We start from the raw sequence: 17,885 nt of genomic DNA on the forward strand, positions 1-17,885 counted from the left end.
GTACAGGGATAAACATGGAAGAGAAATCTATGGAATGGCTTGCCAATGACTGGTCCAATTTGAGACCCACTCCATGGAAGAAAGTCAGTCCCTGATAATATTAATGATATTTTTCTATGCTTGCAGCCAGGAACCCAGTATAATTTGTCTTCTGTTGACATCCAACAGCTGATGGAAACAGATGCAGAGACCCAGAGCCAAACAAGTAACAGAGTTCAGGGAGCCTTGTGGAAGAGTAGAGGGACCTCACTGAAATTGAACCACCAATCAAAGAGCATGTGTGGATAGACCTAAGCCACCCCACACCCCACAGATGTAGCAGATGTGCAGTACTGTATCTTACTCTGTTGCTTGCCTTTGGATTCCTTTCCCTTACCTGGGCTGCCTTGCCTGGCCTCAGTGGGAGATGGGCTTTCTCCTGCTGAGACTTGATATACCAGGTTGGGTTCGTACCTTTTGGGGGCTTCCCCTTCTCTGAGGAAAAGAGGATAGGGGAATGGTGGAAGGGTGTGAAGGTGGGACTAGAAGGAGAGAAAGGAGGGGGAACCTGTCATGAGGTTTTAAAGTGAATACATACATTAATGGGGAAATAAAAGAAGTCTATACTCTTGAGTGCCCCCAAGACTAGTCTTACCATGTCTCCACAGACAAAGTACCCATAAATGTGTTTCACAAGTTTCTGAGGCTCCAAGTTCTAATCTCACATTCTTCCACTCTGTACTATCTAAAAATACCTTCACACTTTCCACAGGAACATGGTATTTGGTTCAGATTAAAGAAAAATAATGAATTGTTCCTTCAATTATCTGGCTGTTTTTTCTAAATTTATGTGTAATGATCTAATTGGTGGATGTAATGACCATATCCTTTATTTGTTGTGGCAGCCCATTGACATTTTCTGTTACCTGCCCTGTGCCTAGAGTAGAAGGAAGAGCAAGGCATTATCTTGCTAACAAAAGCCTGTAATGTGCATGGAGAGAATGAACAAAATCGGGTCAGGAAGAGTGTTGCCTAGATAGAGTCAAGAAAGAGGGGCAAAGAACACTTAGGATATTTGAAGCTGTATATTTGATATATATTTTAAATAAAGTTAGACCTTTTTGAATAATCATGTCAAGCCCAAAAGAAATATTTATCTAACAAAAACTTCAATACCGTGGGTAGGAGGCCTCCTTTTGAGTTGTTTACAAGTAGAGTCCAAGCATCCCCCAAAACAATATAAACTATTCCTATTGCCCTGGTTGTCTCCTGGAATTTGAGGGCAAGTCCCTATTGTTGGAATCATATAGTTCAGACACAGGGTCTGGAGGGATCCAACTGTATCTGACCCAGAAGCCTTCCTCCTGAGAACTAATTTTCATAGAACCAGAAGGTGATATATAGGCTGCCCAAGAAAAAAGGCAATATCTTTCCCACTGTGATACCTAGGAACCAAAAAAGGTGCAGCATGACAAGTTAATCCTAAAGGTACAATAGTAGTACTTATATCTGGGCTATAACCAACAGCTGTGTAATTGGATATATGGCTCACTCATTAGTACATAATTCGTGCTTGGTAGTATAAACCATGATAAACATATTACAGACACTAGGATCGAACCTATTACTGCTGTTTTTCCAAACTAATATAAAGTCTAATTGTATTCTTCACACTTATTTTTATGCCACAGAGAAGTGTAGCTCTTGTCCCATATCAAAGAAGCTCTTTTTGTAACAGAGAAAGACTATTACCAATTGCCACAACTGATAAAAATACAGAGACCAATTGACTGTGAGATTGTCAGTCATAATGGATTCTGCAATAACTCAATTTCACACCTAAGTCTTGAGGAACATCGGGGAAGGAGTGGAAAAATTCTGATCTCGAGGGAAGAGATGTCGGCTGCCACATTGTGTCTTCTATAAATGGATGGGAAGCTGTACCTACAAAACCTTAAGAATAGTGTTATTTGACTAAGACTTGAACAATGACATCTCCAGTTGGCATGCTAACATGTATAGTAGACATCTGAAGAGTGACAGGCAATTAGTGACACTGAGAGGGAGAATCAGTCTTCTCCATGGACTAGCCCCTAACTGGTTGTCCAATACTAAGTGGTCAGCTCTAAATGCATATAAATATCAGAAATATTAATGTGCAACAGGTTGTGTTTATAAATTTATTCACATCTATATAACAATGATAATAAAACAATGCCATGAAAGAGGGCATAGAAAGGGCTGATGGAATGAGGGGAGTTGATATAAATACTAGACACACATGAAATTTAAAACAAAATTTCAAAAAAATACAAAAATTAACTAATTAAATCATTATGGAAAGAGGAATAAAAACCAACACTGAAAGGAACAGGGGTCAACCAGGAAGAGGAGGAGAGGTGAACAGGGCACCAGAGTTTAGCATATGAACCTGAGACAGCCCAGCCTAGAAGTGAGGATTTGGATAGGGTATTATAGGTCTCTGAAGAAGTGAACAGCCCCTGAAGGACAATAACTGTGCTCCCTCTCACAGTTCCCTTTATGGACACATCCTCTGAAGCAACATACTCATAAGCGCACAGCACCCCTGCTGCATCACTTCACAGTGGGAATTTTAAGGCCCTGGCACCAAGAGCTCTTATGCATCTAGCAAACCTCTGCTAAGGCCTTCCCAGATGAGAGCCAGCTTTGTCAGGAAAGCTGCTAATTAGCATTGTTCATTCAGAGTTGGCAGAATGGAAGGCAAAGGCAGGCCTTATCTCATCATGCATGCCCATGGCATGACAAGAGGCTGCACCAGAAATCTCTTTCTACTAAAATATGGAAGGAGTATTTTTTAAAAAATATAATCTACTTACAAGACAGAACAATTGTTCTAAAACCCCCAGGATACTTTACATCCCCAGGTCTCCTACCTACTGAATAGCCTTTGTGGGTAAAATGAAAAAATAGACACAAAGCAGTGTATACTAAGACAGAGTTCCTGGCCCCTGCGACTGCTACCTCAGGCAGAGAGGACTAGGAATACACCACACCTAATATTTTATGCTTCTTGGTGATTTCCTTATGAGCCACATGGTCCAAGGGTTTCCCCTGTGAAGTCCAGCAGTCCAACAATTGTCCCTTATGGGTCAACTGGGTGTATCTCAGAAAAAGAGACTTCTACCAAACCTATGATTCCCCCAGTCCAGCAGGGCTGAAGACAGTGGTGTTGGCACAGGCTCAGCAGCTGGACAGAAGTTTCCGGAGTGCAACTTTGACATCTTTGTTCCTCAGAGTGTAGATGAGGGGGTTCAAGGTGGGTGCCACCGAAGTGTAGATGATGGACACCACCTTGTCCTTGTTCAATGAGTAGCTGGATGCAGGGCGAATGTAGGTGTAGATGATAGTGGAGTAGTACATGGTGACCACAAAGAGATGTGCAGAACAGGTAGAAAAGGCTCGTTGCTTGCCCTCAGTTGAGCGTATCTTCAGGATACTGGTCACAATAAAGCCATAGGAGAGGATGATCACAGAGAAGTTCCCTACAGCCAGAAACACATCTGCAGCAAAGGCCATAACCTCGTTCAATTGTGTTGGAGCACAAGAGAGCTTTAACAGTGGGGGAATCTCACAGAAGAAGTGCTCTATCACATTGGAGCTGCAGAATGGTAGATGCAGCACCAGGCTTGTGTTCACACTGGTGTTAGTCAGGCTGATGGACCAGACAAGGCCAGCCAGGAATGCACACACCCTGGGGCCCATCCAGGTACTATAGTGCAGGGGACAGCAGATTGCCACGAAGCGGTCATAAGCCATAGCTGAGAAGAGCAGAAGCTCTGCCCCCATGGACCATGTGAAGAAGAAGAGCTGGGCCATGCAGCCACCATAAGAGATGGTCCTTCCCCCTACCATGATGTCCAGGAGCTTGGGTAGGATGGTGGAGGTGCAGAGGATGTCCACCACAGCTAAGTTGACCAGGAAGAAGTACATAGGGGTATGCAGGGCTGGGCTGGCACTGACTGTCACCATAATGAGCAGGTTTCCTGAGATTGCAGCCATGTATAGGCAGAGGAAGCTGAGAAGTGGTACCCGAAGGTGAGGCATTTCTGAGAATCCCAGGATGAGGAACTCAGTGACCAGTGTCCCATTCATCACAAACCTGGAGAGACCTCAGAATCCAGGGGAAGTGGGTTTTCTGTGGCAGCTCTGAAAGTATCTGAAGGTGAAAGATATGCTCCAGTTTCAGTTTGTGCTAAGGACCCAATCCAAATATGGTGAGACTCACTTAGAGCTCAAACCTCAGTAGTACATGGGGTAAGAATAGAGCTCTGTGCTGGCCAAGGTTTCAGGCTTCATTCTAGATGCAGTACTTCTAGGAGACTGATGCGGCCACTCACAAACCTTAGAGATGCAGGATCTTTCTTCACCGGGAGGTTTCTTTCCCCAGACTTCAGGGAGTATGAAGCAGGAGCAGTAATATTCCATTGGGTGAAAGTCTGTGTATTTTGGTAACAGGAATAGTTGTGATTACCTTCTATTCAGGAGCTCAGATGGTGGGGCAAGGAAGAAAGAAGGAAGATGACAAAATGCCCCTCACCTTGCCATATAAATCAGTATCAAACATGGTCTCCACGGGTGCCTGGTGCAAGCTATAGTCATTTATGTGTGTGTCATTGAAGCTGCGGGATTGAAGCCTTTAAAGTAGGACACTTAAGTAGGGCACCAGGCAAGACTGAGCCCCATCTTACCCCTGTAGTCATGCAGTCACATATTTGTATCAGAGTTAAAAGTCTGCCACTGAATTTAGAAAGCCTTGAACCGAGTATGCTAAGATAAGCATAAGATCCAACCTCCAATTGATAAGGTAAGGACAGACTGTATAAACTATTGATTACATTTATGAGTACTGGAGCTCAAAGATTATATTTGCAAATAGATCACTAGATTAATTTGTTTATGAATGATTTTTATTATTTTCATGCCCCTGTATAAAGCCGGTATCATACAAATAATTTGCCGAATTGCGCTTGGGCCTCAGCACTCCTATCTGTCTCAGATAATGTCTGAGAGGTGAATGTATATTTTAAGGTTGTGTCCCTATAGGGGTGGCCAGAAAGTAGTAGGCTCCATCCCCCTTGGAGTGCACACCCTAGCATAGGAGATGCTATATATTTCAGTGTGAGATCTGAGAGTGGGGTACAAGGGACAAAAGAAAAACTGGTGGGGGAATAGAGACACAGAGAAATAGGAACACAGAGACAGAAGCACAGGGACAGAAAGGCAGGGACGGCAAAATTAAGAAGAGACAGAAGTAGATATGTATCATACACACAGAGAGAGAGAGAGAGAGAGAGAGAGAGAGAGAGAGAGAGAGAGAGAGAGAGAGAGAGAGAGAGAGAGAGAGCAGTGATAGACAGATATAGAAGCAAAGAAAGACACAGACAGTGATTGGGAAGACACAGAGGAACCAATGCTGCAAGACAAAAAAAGGAAGAAAACAGAGACAGAGTTACAGAAAGACACAGAAAGACAGAAACAGACAGACACGGGCAAAGGCAGGGAGAAAAGGGAAGAGAGACACAGAAATTAGGGAGATCCAGGGAGGCTCTAAGAGGAGATTATGCTATGATATGTCCAAGTTAGATTTTTTTCAAATGCTTACAGAATTTCATTGAAAATGCCACCTTAGGTGATCCCATAAACCCTGTCAAACAGTAAAATTCAATAAGCCAAACCTATTACAAAAACTTTGTCATTAATAATTAACACATGTTCATTCACAATCAATACAAAACTCACATGATAAGCCTATGCCAAGAATCTTCCAAGGTGTCCTCTCCAGAAACTTTTTCTCAGCACTGCACAGACAGACAGACAGATAGACAGAGAAAACACATGTCCACCCATGTGCATGTGTCCACGAGCACACACACACAAATACACAGAGTTAACCTTCACTATTCATGAGAAAACAGAATCAGATTAAGTTAAAAACTTCTAAAGAGCAAACAGTGATATTTCTATGTACAGAGGGGACATTAACATGTCTGTGTGAGGACCAGGGACCCTTCATCATCTATTATAGAAGAGACAAGCACTCACAGGGAGAAGCTAGGCCCTGAGAGACCAATTAAGCAGAACCACAGTGGCTTACTGAGCAGGACTGGCTGGGGAGATGACCAAGCCTCTTCTCAGAAAACACAACACACATTTGTAGGACTGGTAACCCAAGAGCAGCTTGTCTGTCCCGCTACCCAGGGACTTGCTGTCTGCCAATATCACCAGTGGCAGCAAAGGGTAGAGGGAGCACTCAGGCAAATCAGGGGATAATGCTTGTGCCTTGAGCCAATTAACTCCCCAAACCACAATTTTCCAATCTCAAAGAGCCCCTCTTTCCAGATAGAAACACTCGAAAGGCTGAGGTCAAAGCTCTTTCCCCAGCCCTGTCTGCTGTCCTCTGGTACAGACTGTCACTGGTCACCATCCAGTTTCATCTCCTCTAAGTGGATAATGTCCTTGGGTTGGAGCAGCTGTCAGAATTCTGCTCTTTCATGTCCACTTTCCTCACCCAGCGAGCAAGAACAAACTTCACCTAAGCACAATATCATCCCATTCCAGACCTGAAGTGACCTGCCCATAGCAAATGGTGCTAGACTAGTGCTGGTCTGGGTCCAGGATGCTGCTCTTTCCCCAGAAAGGTCACATAGTGTTGTGTCTCTTCAGGACACAAACAATTTTATGTTGCAACATGGCTAGTTGGTTCTCCTGTGGCCATGGCAAACTACAGGCTCTGTCTGACACTTAGGCTCTAGCCAGGGCATGTCTCCAGGCTGAGACTGGACCTTGACATAAACTCCCCTTGCCTCAGTAATAAAATTCATGCCTTAATTGCCTTCCTGGATTCAGAGGCCCAATCACAACTCACTGAGCTGCTTAAAGGAATTAGGACTGGTGTATTAATCTACCATCTTCCTCCAGCTCTTCTCTGCTTCTCTCTACTTCACATTCTCCACACCACCAACAATCACTGACATGTATACATTGAAACCTGTGTCCCGGTGCACAAAATTCCAGCTTGTGGTCCAGGCATTTATGTGGTTAATCACAATTTTCTGATCACAGCCGTGAACCAGGTCCCAAAGCAGCCTGTGCGAACACTGCTGGGGTTATCTCACTAGGACCCTCTCAAGTCTACAAAATGCATGAGGCATGGTCAACACAATATGGGAGAGACTGCATTAGTGGTACAAGAAATTTAGCCATGCATTCTAAATTCTCAGCTTCCTCCTATATCTGTGATCAAGAGGAGGACTTCAATTCCCAATATGACATAATTACATGTAGATAAAAGGACATGTTCTAACCACTTCATAAAAACCCATCAGTTGGTCCCAAGACCTCAGAGCACAAGCTCAGTGTATGATCTCTCTGTTCTGATTAGAGGAAACCATTTGCACATTGGCTTTTCATGACATGGTTATGTTCATGAGAAAGAAGACATGAGATGAAGTATTCACAGTTAGCCCTAATCACTGTGAGATGAATAAAAATCAACCTGCCTCTTCTCCTCAGCTCTGTGCCCTGGATGCTCTGTCCTGAAATGACTGGATATGCTTCCAAATCCACAGTCCAAAACCAGGTACAGTAAGAATGAAATCTACCTCTAGGTGGAGCCATGCCTTTGTCCTTCCCTTGAGTGTTAAGACAGGCAAGAGGTCAAGGACCAGACTGAGTGGGGATAGGGGAGGGGGGAGTCAAGCATGTGGATTAGCTTTAAGATAATGTGCTTTTCCTTCCTAGGTCACCTCCACCCACCTTGAACAGTTCATGGGAGCTGCCATGAGGCCTGGCTGGGTCTGCCAACTTTCCTGACCGTGAATAGGAGAGACAGGACTGACTTTTTCTTTCAGGTGCTGGACAGAGCATAAGTATGCCTTTGAGCTCCCTAACACTGTCAGGCTTCCTCACTCTCTCACTCTGCTCAGCACCCCTGGCCATCTGCTGCTATGTGAGACACCCTTCTCCAGGCTGATTTTCATACATGGATTCCTTTTTTTCTAATTCCCTAGCACTTTAGGCCTTCTTAGTTCTTTTCTAAAGCAATCCTTCCAGCTATATGGCTGACCACCATGGCTGTTTGCTTGCTTACTTGTTTTATTTCAGACAGTATGTTTCTTGCCCTGCCTTTTCCTCTTCATTCTTTTACTCTGGGAAGCTGCAAGATTTACAGCTCTCCTGAACCCAAGGCTTTTTCTTTCATCCATAATAAGTTGTTCTTGCACTTTTGTGGAAGTTATTTCTTAAGTTAATGTATTAACAAGACTTAGAACCCAAGAAGGGACCCCAAATTTCTTGATATTATATAATGGCTATACCTAAATTCCCCATGATTTCCAGTATCATGTCGTCCATTCCTTTTAATTATTCAGTCAGTGGAGAAAATGAGCCCATTACTGTACACCCAAGGCATAAAGTCTTTCTTATACTTTAGAACCTAAAGAATAGTAATAGCTACAAACTCACAATATTCTCTATGAAAACATTTTATTTATCTTGAATATACTTTGCTTCTTGACTACAATCCTCACCTAACCCAATGAGATGGTTAAGGTCATTACTTAGCCTCTGAATCCCATCACAGTTGCTGTAGTTAGTTGGTGATGCCTTGTGAGAGAAAGCAATATGGACTCCTCTTGTATTGCTTGACACATCTATTGCCACCCTGAAGTACAGTGGCTTCAATGGCTCATAGGAAAGTTTGGTCTACAATGACGGCAATGAACTGAGCAGAGTGATAGAGCATGGAGCTAGATCTGTGGTAACAGTAACCAGGCTGACATGCTCCACTGGAAAAGTCAAAGGGTGCCCTCCTGGGAATTCAATCACCAATCTTTCCTGTCTATCTATACGAATCTTAGAAATACTAAGGTGTACAGATATCAAACTAGGTGTGGAACTTTTGATTAATGTAGCTGCTCATAAAATAATTTATTCAACAATCAGCCCCTTGAGTATTTGAAGAAAGTAGATGATGCTTTAACAGTCTCCTCTGTTATGACATGTCTTCTATAGCATATGTTCAGACCAGACTACCATCACAGTGCCCTTAATGCACTCAACCTTGTCTGATCTCAGAAGCTAGAGAAGATTAGGCCTGGTTAGCACTCAACATGGGAGAACCTATGTTGAGCAAAACCATAGTGAAGTAACTGCATGACTTAAGATTATTATGGTGCAGGAAGACACCCAGAGGCCCACCCACTGTGTGGCTCCCACAACAGTATATATGGTGGAGAGATGGGAGAGAATGAGAAGCAGAATTGTTTGAGCACTATGAGGAGAGGTGGAACTGGAGATGAGAGGGTAGTGGGGAAGAGTAGGATGTGTGTAGCCTTCCCTACCAACTGAAGCCATGGTGAAGTCCATATTTGGGTCTGTGTCCATGTATCAGTAGGGGGGGTGTGTGTATTTTTATATTAGTGACCCATGTTACCACCAAAGGCCATGGGTATGTCTCTGATCTGGGCTGCTGCTTAGGACCTTGCCTAGGTAGCACAATAAAGCTGGCCCTGCTAGCAGGCATATGAGTGAACTGACATGGAGGATATGAGCATGAGAGAGCTACAGCTGTCTCTTGCCTGTCTGTTATGCAATATTGTGGGCAAGGGAATGATGCTTTCCCAATCCTAAGCTCTAGTTACCTCTGGAAGGCAAGAGGCCTGGCACTGAGGTCATGAAAGCAGAAGAAATGGTCCCACCCCTTCTTGGGTGAGCCAGGTGGGGATAGTGCTGGAGAGCTGGCTGTGGTAGTGTGGATGTGGGAGAGCCCAACTCAACTACCACCCAGACCCAGAACCAGGGCTTTAAGTTGGCGCATCCCAACGTTTACCCAATCTATGAATTGCTATAGGGGATTGGTTCTGCAGATCCATAACTCAAGTTAAGAATAGGATATCTGAAAAAAAAAGAATAGGATATCTGAGAGGAGTCCCAGTGAGGATCCAGTATTGACAGCATAACAGAAGCCAGAGGTCTCAAATGAGAGCAATGACTCATTGCAATAAACATTTGCAAATAAAGGTGTTTAAACAAAATAGTATAATGTGTGACACATTATGATAAACTGTGAATTCCACAAGAACATTTTTTGTCTTGTTTATTTTTATTGTTTATTTTCTTTGTGTGTGTGGGGAGTGTTGCAAGAGCAGAGGGCAGATACAAAGGGATGGGAAAATGAGTTGAACTGAGACACATAATGTGAAATTCACAAAGTATCAAAGGTTTTAAAGAGATTATTACACTACATATACATAAGATCAAAGAAGAAGTAAGATTTCCTACTGTGAGAAATGATAACAAGATAAAGAGCAACAAAGTGTGAGTACTGAAAAATTTAGTTTCAAAACACAGAAATTACCTTCAATATATAATGAAACAACCATATTAAACACAGTCAGAATACCTAAATTACCTACTACATAGTTTTCAGTTTTCAGAATAAAGCATAACCTGACTATGATGGCTACAAAACCATATACTTTAAATATAGAGATAATAAAAAAAATACAAGAAAATACAAACAGGTGGAGGTATTTAAAGAGGAAACAAACAAATCCCTTAATGATATGCAGGAAAATGCAATTAAACAGGTGAAGGAAATAAATAAAACTGTGCAAGATGTGGAGGTGGAAATAGAAGCAGTAAAAAAAGCCCCACAAACTAGAGAGGAGAACAGGAACAACAGATGCAATCATAACCAACAAAATGCAAGAGATAGAAGAGAGAATCTCAGGTGTAAAAGATACAATAGAAGAAATTGCACATCAGTCGGAGAAAATGTCAAAGGTAAAAATTCCTGACACAAAACATATAGGAAATCTGGGATACCATGAAAGGACCTAAAAATTACAGAAATTGAAGAAGGTGAAAAGTTCCAGCTCCAAGACACAGAAAATATTTTCACCAAAATTAGAAGAAAACTTGCCTAACCTAGAGATGCCTATAAACATACAAGGAGCTCACAGAATACCAATTAAACTGGATTCTAAAAGAAAATCCTCCTGCAACATTATAATCAAAACACAAAAATCTACAGAACATAGAAATAATATTAAAAGCAGTCACGTGAAAAAGGCAGGTAGCATACAAAGACAGACTTATAAGAATTATACCTGGAGCTTCCAGGGACTAAGCCACTACCTAAAGACTATACATGGACTGACCCTGGACTCTGACCTCATAAGTAGCAATGAATATCCTAGTAAGAGCACCAGTGGAAGGGGAAGCCCTGGGTCCTGCTAAGACTGAACCCCCAGTGAACTAGATTGTTGGGCGGAGGGCGGCAATGGGGGGAGGATGGGGAGGGGAACACCCATAAGGAAGGGGAGGAGGGAAGGGGGATGTTTGCCTGGAAACCGCGAAAGGGAATAACACTCGAAATGTATATAAGAAATATTCAAGTTAATAAAAATATGGAATAAAATTCAGTATTTGGAAAGAGAGAGAAAAAAAGAATTATACTTGACTTATTAACAGAGACTTAAAGGTAGAAGGGCTTGGAAAGATATCTTTCAACCTCTAAAAAAACTACAAATGCCAATTTAGACTACTATATCCAGCAAAACTCTCAATCACCATAGATGTAGAAAACAAAATCTTTCAGGACAAATACAAATTCAAACAGCATCTATCTACAAACCTACAGAAAATACTAGAAGGATAACTACATCCAAGAAAACACAGGAAAAGAGTAATGTCATACCAGCAAAAGCAAGGGAGGCACAAACACACTCACACTAACACCACTAATATAAAAATAACAGGAAATAGCAATCATTGGTCATTAATATCTCTCAACATCAATGAACTCAATTCCCTAATACAAAGACACAGGCTAACAAAATGGATTGGAAAACAGGATCCATCATTCTGCTTGCATACAAGAAACACACCTCAGCAATGAAGAGAGACATTACCTCAGAGTAAAATGCTAGAACAAAGTTTTCCAAGCAAAGTGACCTAAGAAACAAGCTGGAGTAGCCATCCTAATATCTAACAAAATAGACTTTCAACCAAAACTAATCACTACAGACCAGAAAGGTATTTCATACTCATCAGAGGAAAAAAATCTATGAAGATGCTATCTCAAATTTGAACATCTATTCCCCAAACACAAGGGCATCCACATTGGTAAAAGAAATTGCTAAAGCTTAAATCATACATTTAATCCCACAATGAATAGTGGGATATTTCAATACCCCACTGTCACCAATTGATGGATCATCCAGACAAAAAACTAAACAGAGAAATAATGAAACTAACAGACATTATGAATGATAATGGACCTAGCAGACATCTATAGACTAATTCACCCAAATACACACAAATATATCTTTTCATCAGCACCTCATGAATCCTCTCCAAAATTGACCATATAGTTGGTAACAAAGCAAGCCTTGATAGATACAAAAAAATTGAAATAACACCTTGTATCTTATCAAACCACCACGGATTAAGCTGGACTTGAACAACAACAAACCTACACCAGAAAGCCTACACACTCATTGAAATAGAACAACTCTCTACATAATAATCTCTGGGTCAGGGAAGGAATAAAGAAAGAAATTAAAGACTTTGTAGAATTCAATTAAAATAAAAGTACAACATACTCAAATTTGTGGGACACAATGAAAGCAGTGCTAAGAGGAAAGACCATAACATTAAATGCCTCCATAAAGAAATTAGAAAGTTCTCATATAAGCAATTTATAAGTACACCTGAAAGCTCTAGAAAAAGAAGCAAACACACCAAAGAAGAGTAGAAGACAGGAAATAACTAAAATCACTATTGAAATCAGAAATTAGAAACAAAGAAAGCAATACAAAGACTCAATGAAAACAAGAGCTGATTCTTTGACACGATAAAAAAAAAAGAGCTGATTCTTTGAGAAAATCAACAAGATAGAAAAATCTTTAGCCAAAGTAACCAAAAGACAGAGAGAAACTATCCAAATAAACAAACTCAAAAATGAAAAGAGAGACAGAAAGATACTGAAGAAATTCAGAGAATCATTATGTCTCATTTCAAAAGCCTATAATCCACAAATCTCAACCAAATGGACAATTTTCTAGACGATATTACTTACCAAAGTTAAATCAAGATCAGATAAACCATTTAAACATCTGTGGGTGTAACTGTAACTAAGCAAATGAAAGATCTGCTTGACAAGAACTTCAAGTATCTGAAAAAGGAAATTGGAGAGGATATCAGATGATGGATAGGTAGGATTAACATAGTTAAAATGGCCATCTTACTAAAGGCAACCTACCTGTTCAATGCAATCCCTATCAAAATTCCAACATAATTCTTTATAGACTTCAAAAGAGCAATTCTCAGCTTCATATGCAAAAACAAAAACCACAGGATAGCCAAAACAATCTTGAACAATAAAGGAACTTCAAGAGGAATCACCATTCCTGACCTCAAGCTGTACTACAGAGCAATGGTGATAAGAACTGCATGGTATTGGTATAGAAACAGACGCGTTATTAATTGCATGGTATTGGTATAGAAACAGACGCGTTATTAATGGAATTGAGCCAAAAACTCATAAATAAACCCACACACCTATGAAGACTTGATTTTTGATAAAGAATCCAAAACTATACAGTGGGAAAATTAAAGCATCTTCAACAAATGGTGCTGGAGTAACTGGATGTCTACAAGTAGAAGAATGCAAGTAGATCCATAGTTATAATCCCTCACAAAACTTAAGTCCAAGTGGATCAAGGACCTGAACATAAAACTGGATACACTAAATCTCATAGAATAGAAATGGAGTAATACCCTTAAATGCATTGGTAGAGGAGCAATTTTCTGAACAGAACACCAATGGCTCAGTCTCTAAGATCAACAATTGATAAATGGGACCTCATGAAACTGCAAAGCTTCTGTAAGGCTAAGTAAGGGCACTAGCAATAGGACAAAACAGAAGACTACAGATTGGCAAACAATCTTTACCAACCCTAAATCTGACAGAGAGCTAATATCTAAAATTTACAAAGAAATCAAGAAGTCATACACCAACAACCCAAATATACCAATTAAAAATGGGATAGAGAACTAAACAGAGAATTTTCCATAGAAGAATCTTGAATGGCCAAGAACCACTTAATGTACCAGAAACCTAGGAGGTGAAAGGCTCTCTGGACTCAAAGGGAGGGACCTTAGATGAAATGCCCAACAGTGGGAAGAGGGAACATGTAGTGTCTACCTCTAGTAGAAAGACCAGGCATCAAGTAGAGGGATGGGGTTGCCATCCCATAGTTAAAATTTCTTACCCAGAATTGTCCCTGACTAAAAGAACTGCAGGGACGAAAATGCAGAAGAGACTGAGGGAAAGGAAATCGTGTGACCAGCGCATCTTGGGAGGGTGGGAGTTGGATGGGGGTAGGGTGTTGGAGGGTGGGGAGGTAACGACAGGACTCTAAAAAAAAGTAATTATATTTTTAAAAAATAAATGATAAATAAATAAAAAGTATGAAGATCTTGCTGTATCACTGGTTCCAAAACCTAATAGAAACATTTAAAGATAAGTCAAGCAAGGATGAAGAACTGACTCAGGTTACTAATTTGCTGAGAGCCTGGGCATAAAGAATTAGATTTCCTGAGGCTTTTTCTATGAAGTAGAATCTTCATAACTAGGAAATAAAAATCATACCCTACCTCATGGACAGTCAAGCTACATCTATCATTCTGAAGAAACTACAGAAGATGCTCAGAATCCTGGTAAAATTAAACTCATACACCTTCAAATTCTATTGTTTGTCATGTCCTTTATTTTCTCAGTCCATCACATGAGTGAAAAAGAGACTGTTACATACAGACAGACACAGACACACACACACACACACACACACACACACACATACACACACACACCTCTTTTTTTGCCCCACTCACATCCTTTTTCTCCAATGTTGTGACTTCTGAAACTCACTTAGTTGTACTTGTTTCTCTTTTTTTGAGTGTGATTTGTTCTTTTTCTAACAATCTGAGCTATCGGGGTTGGGGATTTAGCTCAGTGGTAGAGTGCTTGCCTAGCAAGCGCAAGGCCCTGGGTTCGGTCCCCAGCTCTGAAAAAAGAAAAAAAGAAAAAAAAAACAATCTGAGCTATCTAAAACTGTTGTTTTCTTTCTTAAAGTAATTGATGGCTTTACACTCTCCTCATTGTGCATAAAGTATAATCAGGTATGACTCAGACCAAATCAAGCATCACCCATTGGCTTTATCTCCCTTATATGCTGTACTTCAGATCATTAAAAAAAGTTAGTTCTTAAAAGAGACTGTATATGAGAAAATTAATGTAAAATCTTTTTAGATGTGAAAAAAATAGATGTATAAATAAAGGTAGGAAAGGTGGCCAGAGTTGTCTTGGTGCCAAAATGTGTGAAGTGAATAAAAGTTCAGTCCTTAGTCATTAGTCAAATGAAAGTCAAAACTACTCTGAGATTCCATCTTATACTGGTCAGAATAGTTAAGTGCTGGGAGACTGGCTTGAAGCCTGTTGAAAGGGGACACAGAGTAAGACCTTGGTGTGACTTTAAATACTGATGGTCTCTCTGGACTGTTCTATACTAATTCTGAAGGTTAAAAACCATTGTTTTAGGGAATTAACACCCGTAGCCTAACATGGGTGGGGAGTAAATTATGTAGCCTTTGTTCTATCTCAGCAGGAACTGTGCATCTCTAACTTTCAGCCTGCTAGTCGAAGTCGCAGGAAGAAAAGGGGACACTTTGAAAGGTGATTTTAATGTTCATTTCTGTGTTATAAAAGTTGCCAATAAAAGCTATCTCAGTAAAAGGGAAAAACAGAATGAATGAGAAAGGAGGATAAGGGAAATCTGTCGCCCTCCTCTTTGTCGTCGGTACTTATACATCTTTTCAGAATACATGATAGCTTGGTAAAAAGTTCATCACAAGTTCACACATAAAATCAAATCATAAATCAAATAAATTTACAACAGTGAATGTTTACCTGCATATACATTATCTGGCTAAGCATTTATCACCTGTCACAGCTCCACAGGTTTATTGAGAGTTAAAAACCATAACTAAGTTATTAGTGAAGTTTTGAATAGATAAACTCAGTCAATATTTTATCTTCTGTCTTAGCACCTATAATAAATCATTAGTTCCCTTTTTATGACCTTTGGTTAATGGTTAAACAACCGCTTGGAATGAGCTCTGAGTAGTAGAAAGTCTGGTTACTATCTAGAAGCAATTAACTCGTGACACATGGGAGACTGGCGAAGTTCTCATTGCAGTTTTGACTATCAGAAAATACCCAATAGCAGTCCCACCATAAAAAAGCTTAATAAATACTGATGTAATTTTAAGAATTCTTATAGGATCATCATGAAGAATTGAGCAGTCACCTATTTATCTATACAGCATCACTACAAGACAGTACATCTTCATAGATCTGCTCAAAAGGGTAGGATAACACTTAGTGGGGGGTTGGGGATTTAGCTCAGTGGTAGAGTGCTTGCCTAGGAAGCACAAGGCCCTGGGTTTGGTCCCCAGCTCCGAAAAAAAAACACTTAGTGGCTGTCATATATGTTTCACAATAACAGCAAAATCATATTAATAGCAGGAATCTTTCCTAAAATGATTTTCTTCTGGTTCTTGTCTGTAAGAGCAAATCTGTTGTGGACTATGATAATCTGAGGCAAACTATCTCAGGAAGATCACCTGCTAGTTATTAATTTGCTGGCTCTTAACAGTTAATATCAGAAACTCAAGTGTTAGCACATGCTGGACAGGATGTGGAGCAAAGGGAATACTCCTCCATAGTTGGTGGGAGTGCAAATTTGTACAACTACTTTGGAAATCAATTTGGTGGTTTCTCAGAAAATTGGGACTAATAGTTCTACCTCATGACCCAGCCATACCACTCCTGGGCATATACTCAAAAGATGCTTCACCAAACTACAAAGATATTGGCTTTCATAGTAGCTTTATTTGTAATAGCCAGAAACTGGAAACAAGTCCCTCAACTGAAGAAAGGATAAAGAAAACATGGTACATCTACACAATGAAATACTATTCAGCTATGAAAGCATCATGAGTTTGGCAGGCAAATGGATGGACATTGAGAATATCCTCAGTGACATAACCCAGTTCTAAAAGGACATGCACAATATGTATGCACTTCTAAGTGACTATTAGCTTTCAAATAGACCCACAGACCCAAGGAGGCTGGACAGGAAGAAGGGCATAAGCAAGGATACTTGAACTTCACATGGAAGGGCAAATGGGATGGCAAATGAAGGAAGGGGAGTGGATAGAAGAGGGGACTGAGAGGAAAGGGGGCAGGGGTTCAGGATCAGGTCGGTGCAGGGAGGATCAGGCCATGAGAATGAAAAGAAATCTGAAGTCAATGGGGCAGGTGCATCTCCAGGAAGATATGAGAGTCAGAGACCTCAGAAAGGGGAGGCACCCAGGAATCAATGGGGATGTTCTTAGCTGCATCTCACAGCATTGAGTACATGGAGCCTGGGAAGGCTGCCTCCTGTGGCCAGGCAGGAACCCCAGTGGAGCAATAGTGACACTAACCCACCCACAAAACTTTTGACCCAAAATTTATACTGTCTACAAGAAATGCAGAGATTAGGGATGGAAAAGAGTTTCAGTTAATGGCCAACCAATAACCGACCCAACTTGAGATCCATCCCCATGTTCCAGCACTAATGCCTGTCACTATTAATGATACTTTGTTATGCTTGTAGACAGGAGTCTAGCATGGCTGTCCTCTGAGAGAGCCAACCCACCAACTGACTCAGACAGAGGCAGACACCCACAACCAAACAGTGGATGTAGCCTGGGGACTCTTATGAAAAAATAGGAGGAATTATAGCCCATGA

The 17,885-nt window shown here is 40.9% G+C and overlaps 1 protein-coding gene across 1 annotated transcript; it reads right to left on the minus strand.

The window, feature by feature from the left end:
- Positions 1–3,201: 3,201 nt before the first annotated feature.
- Or12j2b (olfactory receptor family 12 subfamily J member 2B) lies at positions 3,202–4,113 on the minus strand. Its single transcript, NM_001000235.1, has one exon. It carries the CDS (start codon positions 4,111–4,113, stop codon positions 3,202–3,204), a length of 912 nt encoding a protein of 303 aa, NP_001000235.1.
- Positions 4,114–17,885: the final 13,772 nt, after the last annotated feature.

This window comes from Rattus norvegicus, chromosome 1 (genome assembly GCF_036323735.1).
Source record: "Rattus norvegicus strain BN/NHsdMcwi chromosome 1, GRCr8, whole genome shotgun sequence".
NCBI lineage: Eukaryota > Metazoa > Chordata > Mammalia > Rodentia > Muridae > Rattus > Rattus norvegicus.

Bases quoted from the DNA above. Each gene is read 5' to 3' on its own strand.
- Or12j2b (NM_001000235.1), bottom strand. From the start codon at position 4,113: ATGAATGGGACACTGGTCACTGAGTTCCTCATCCTGGGATTCTCAGAA.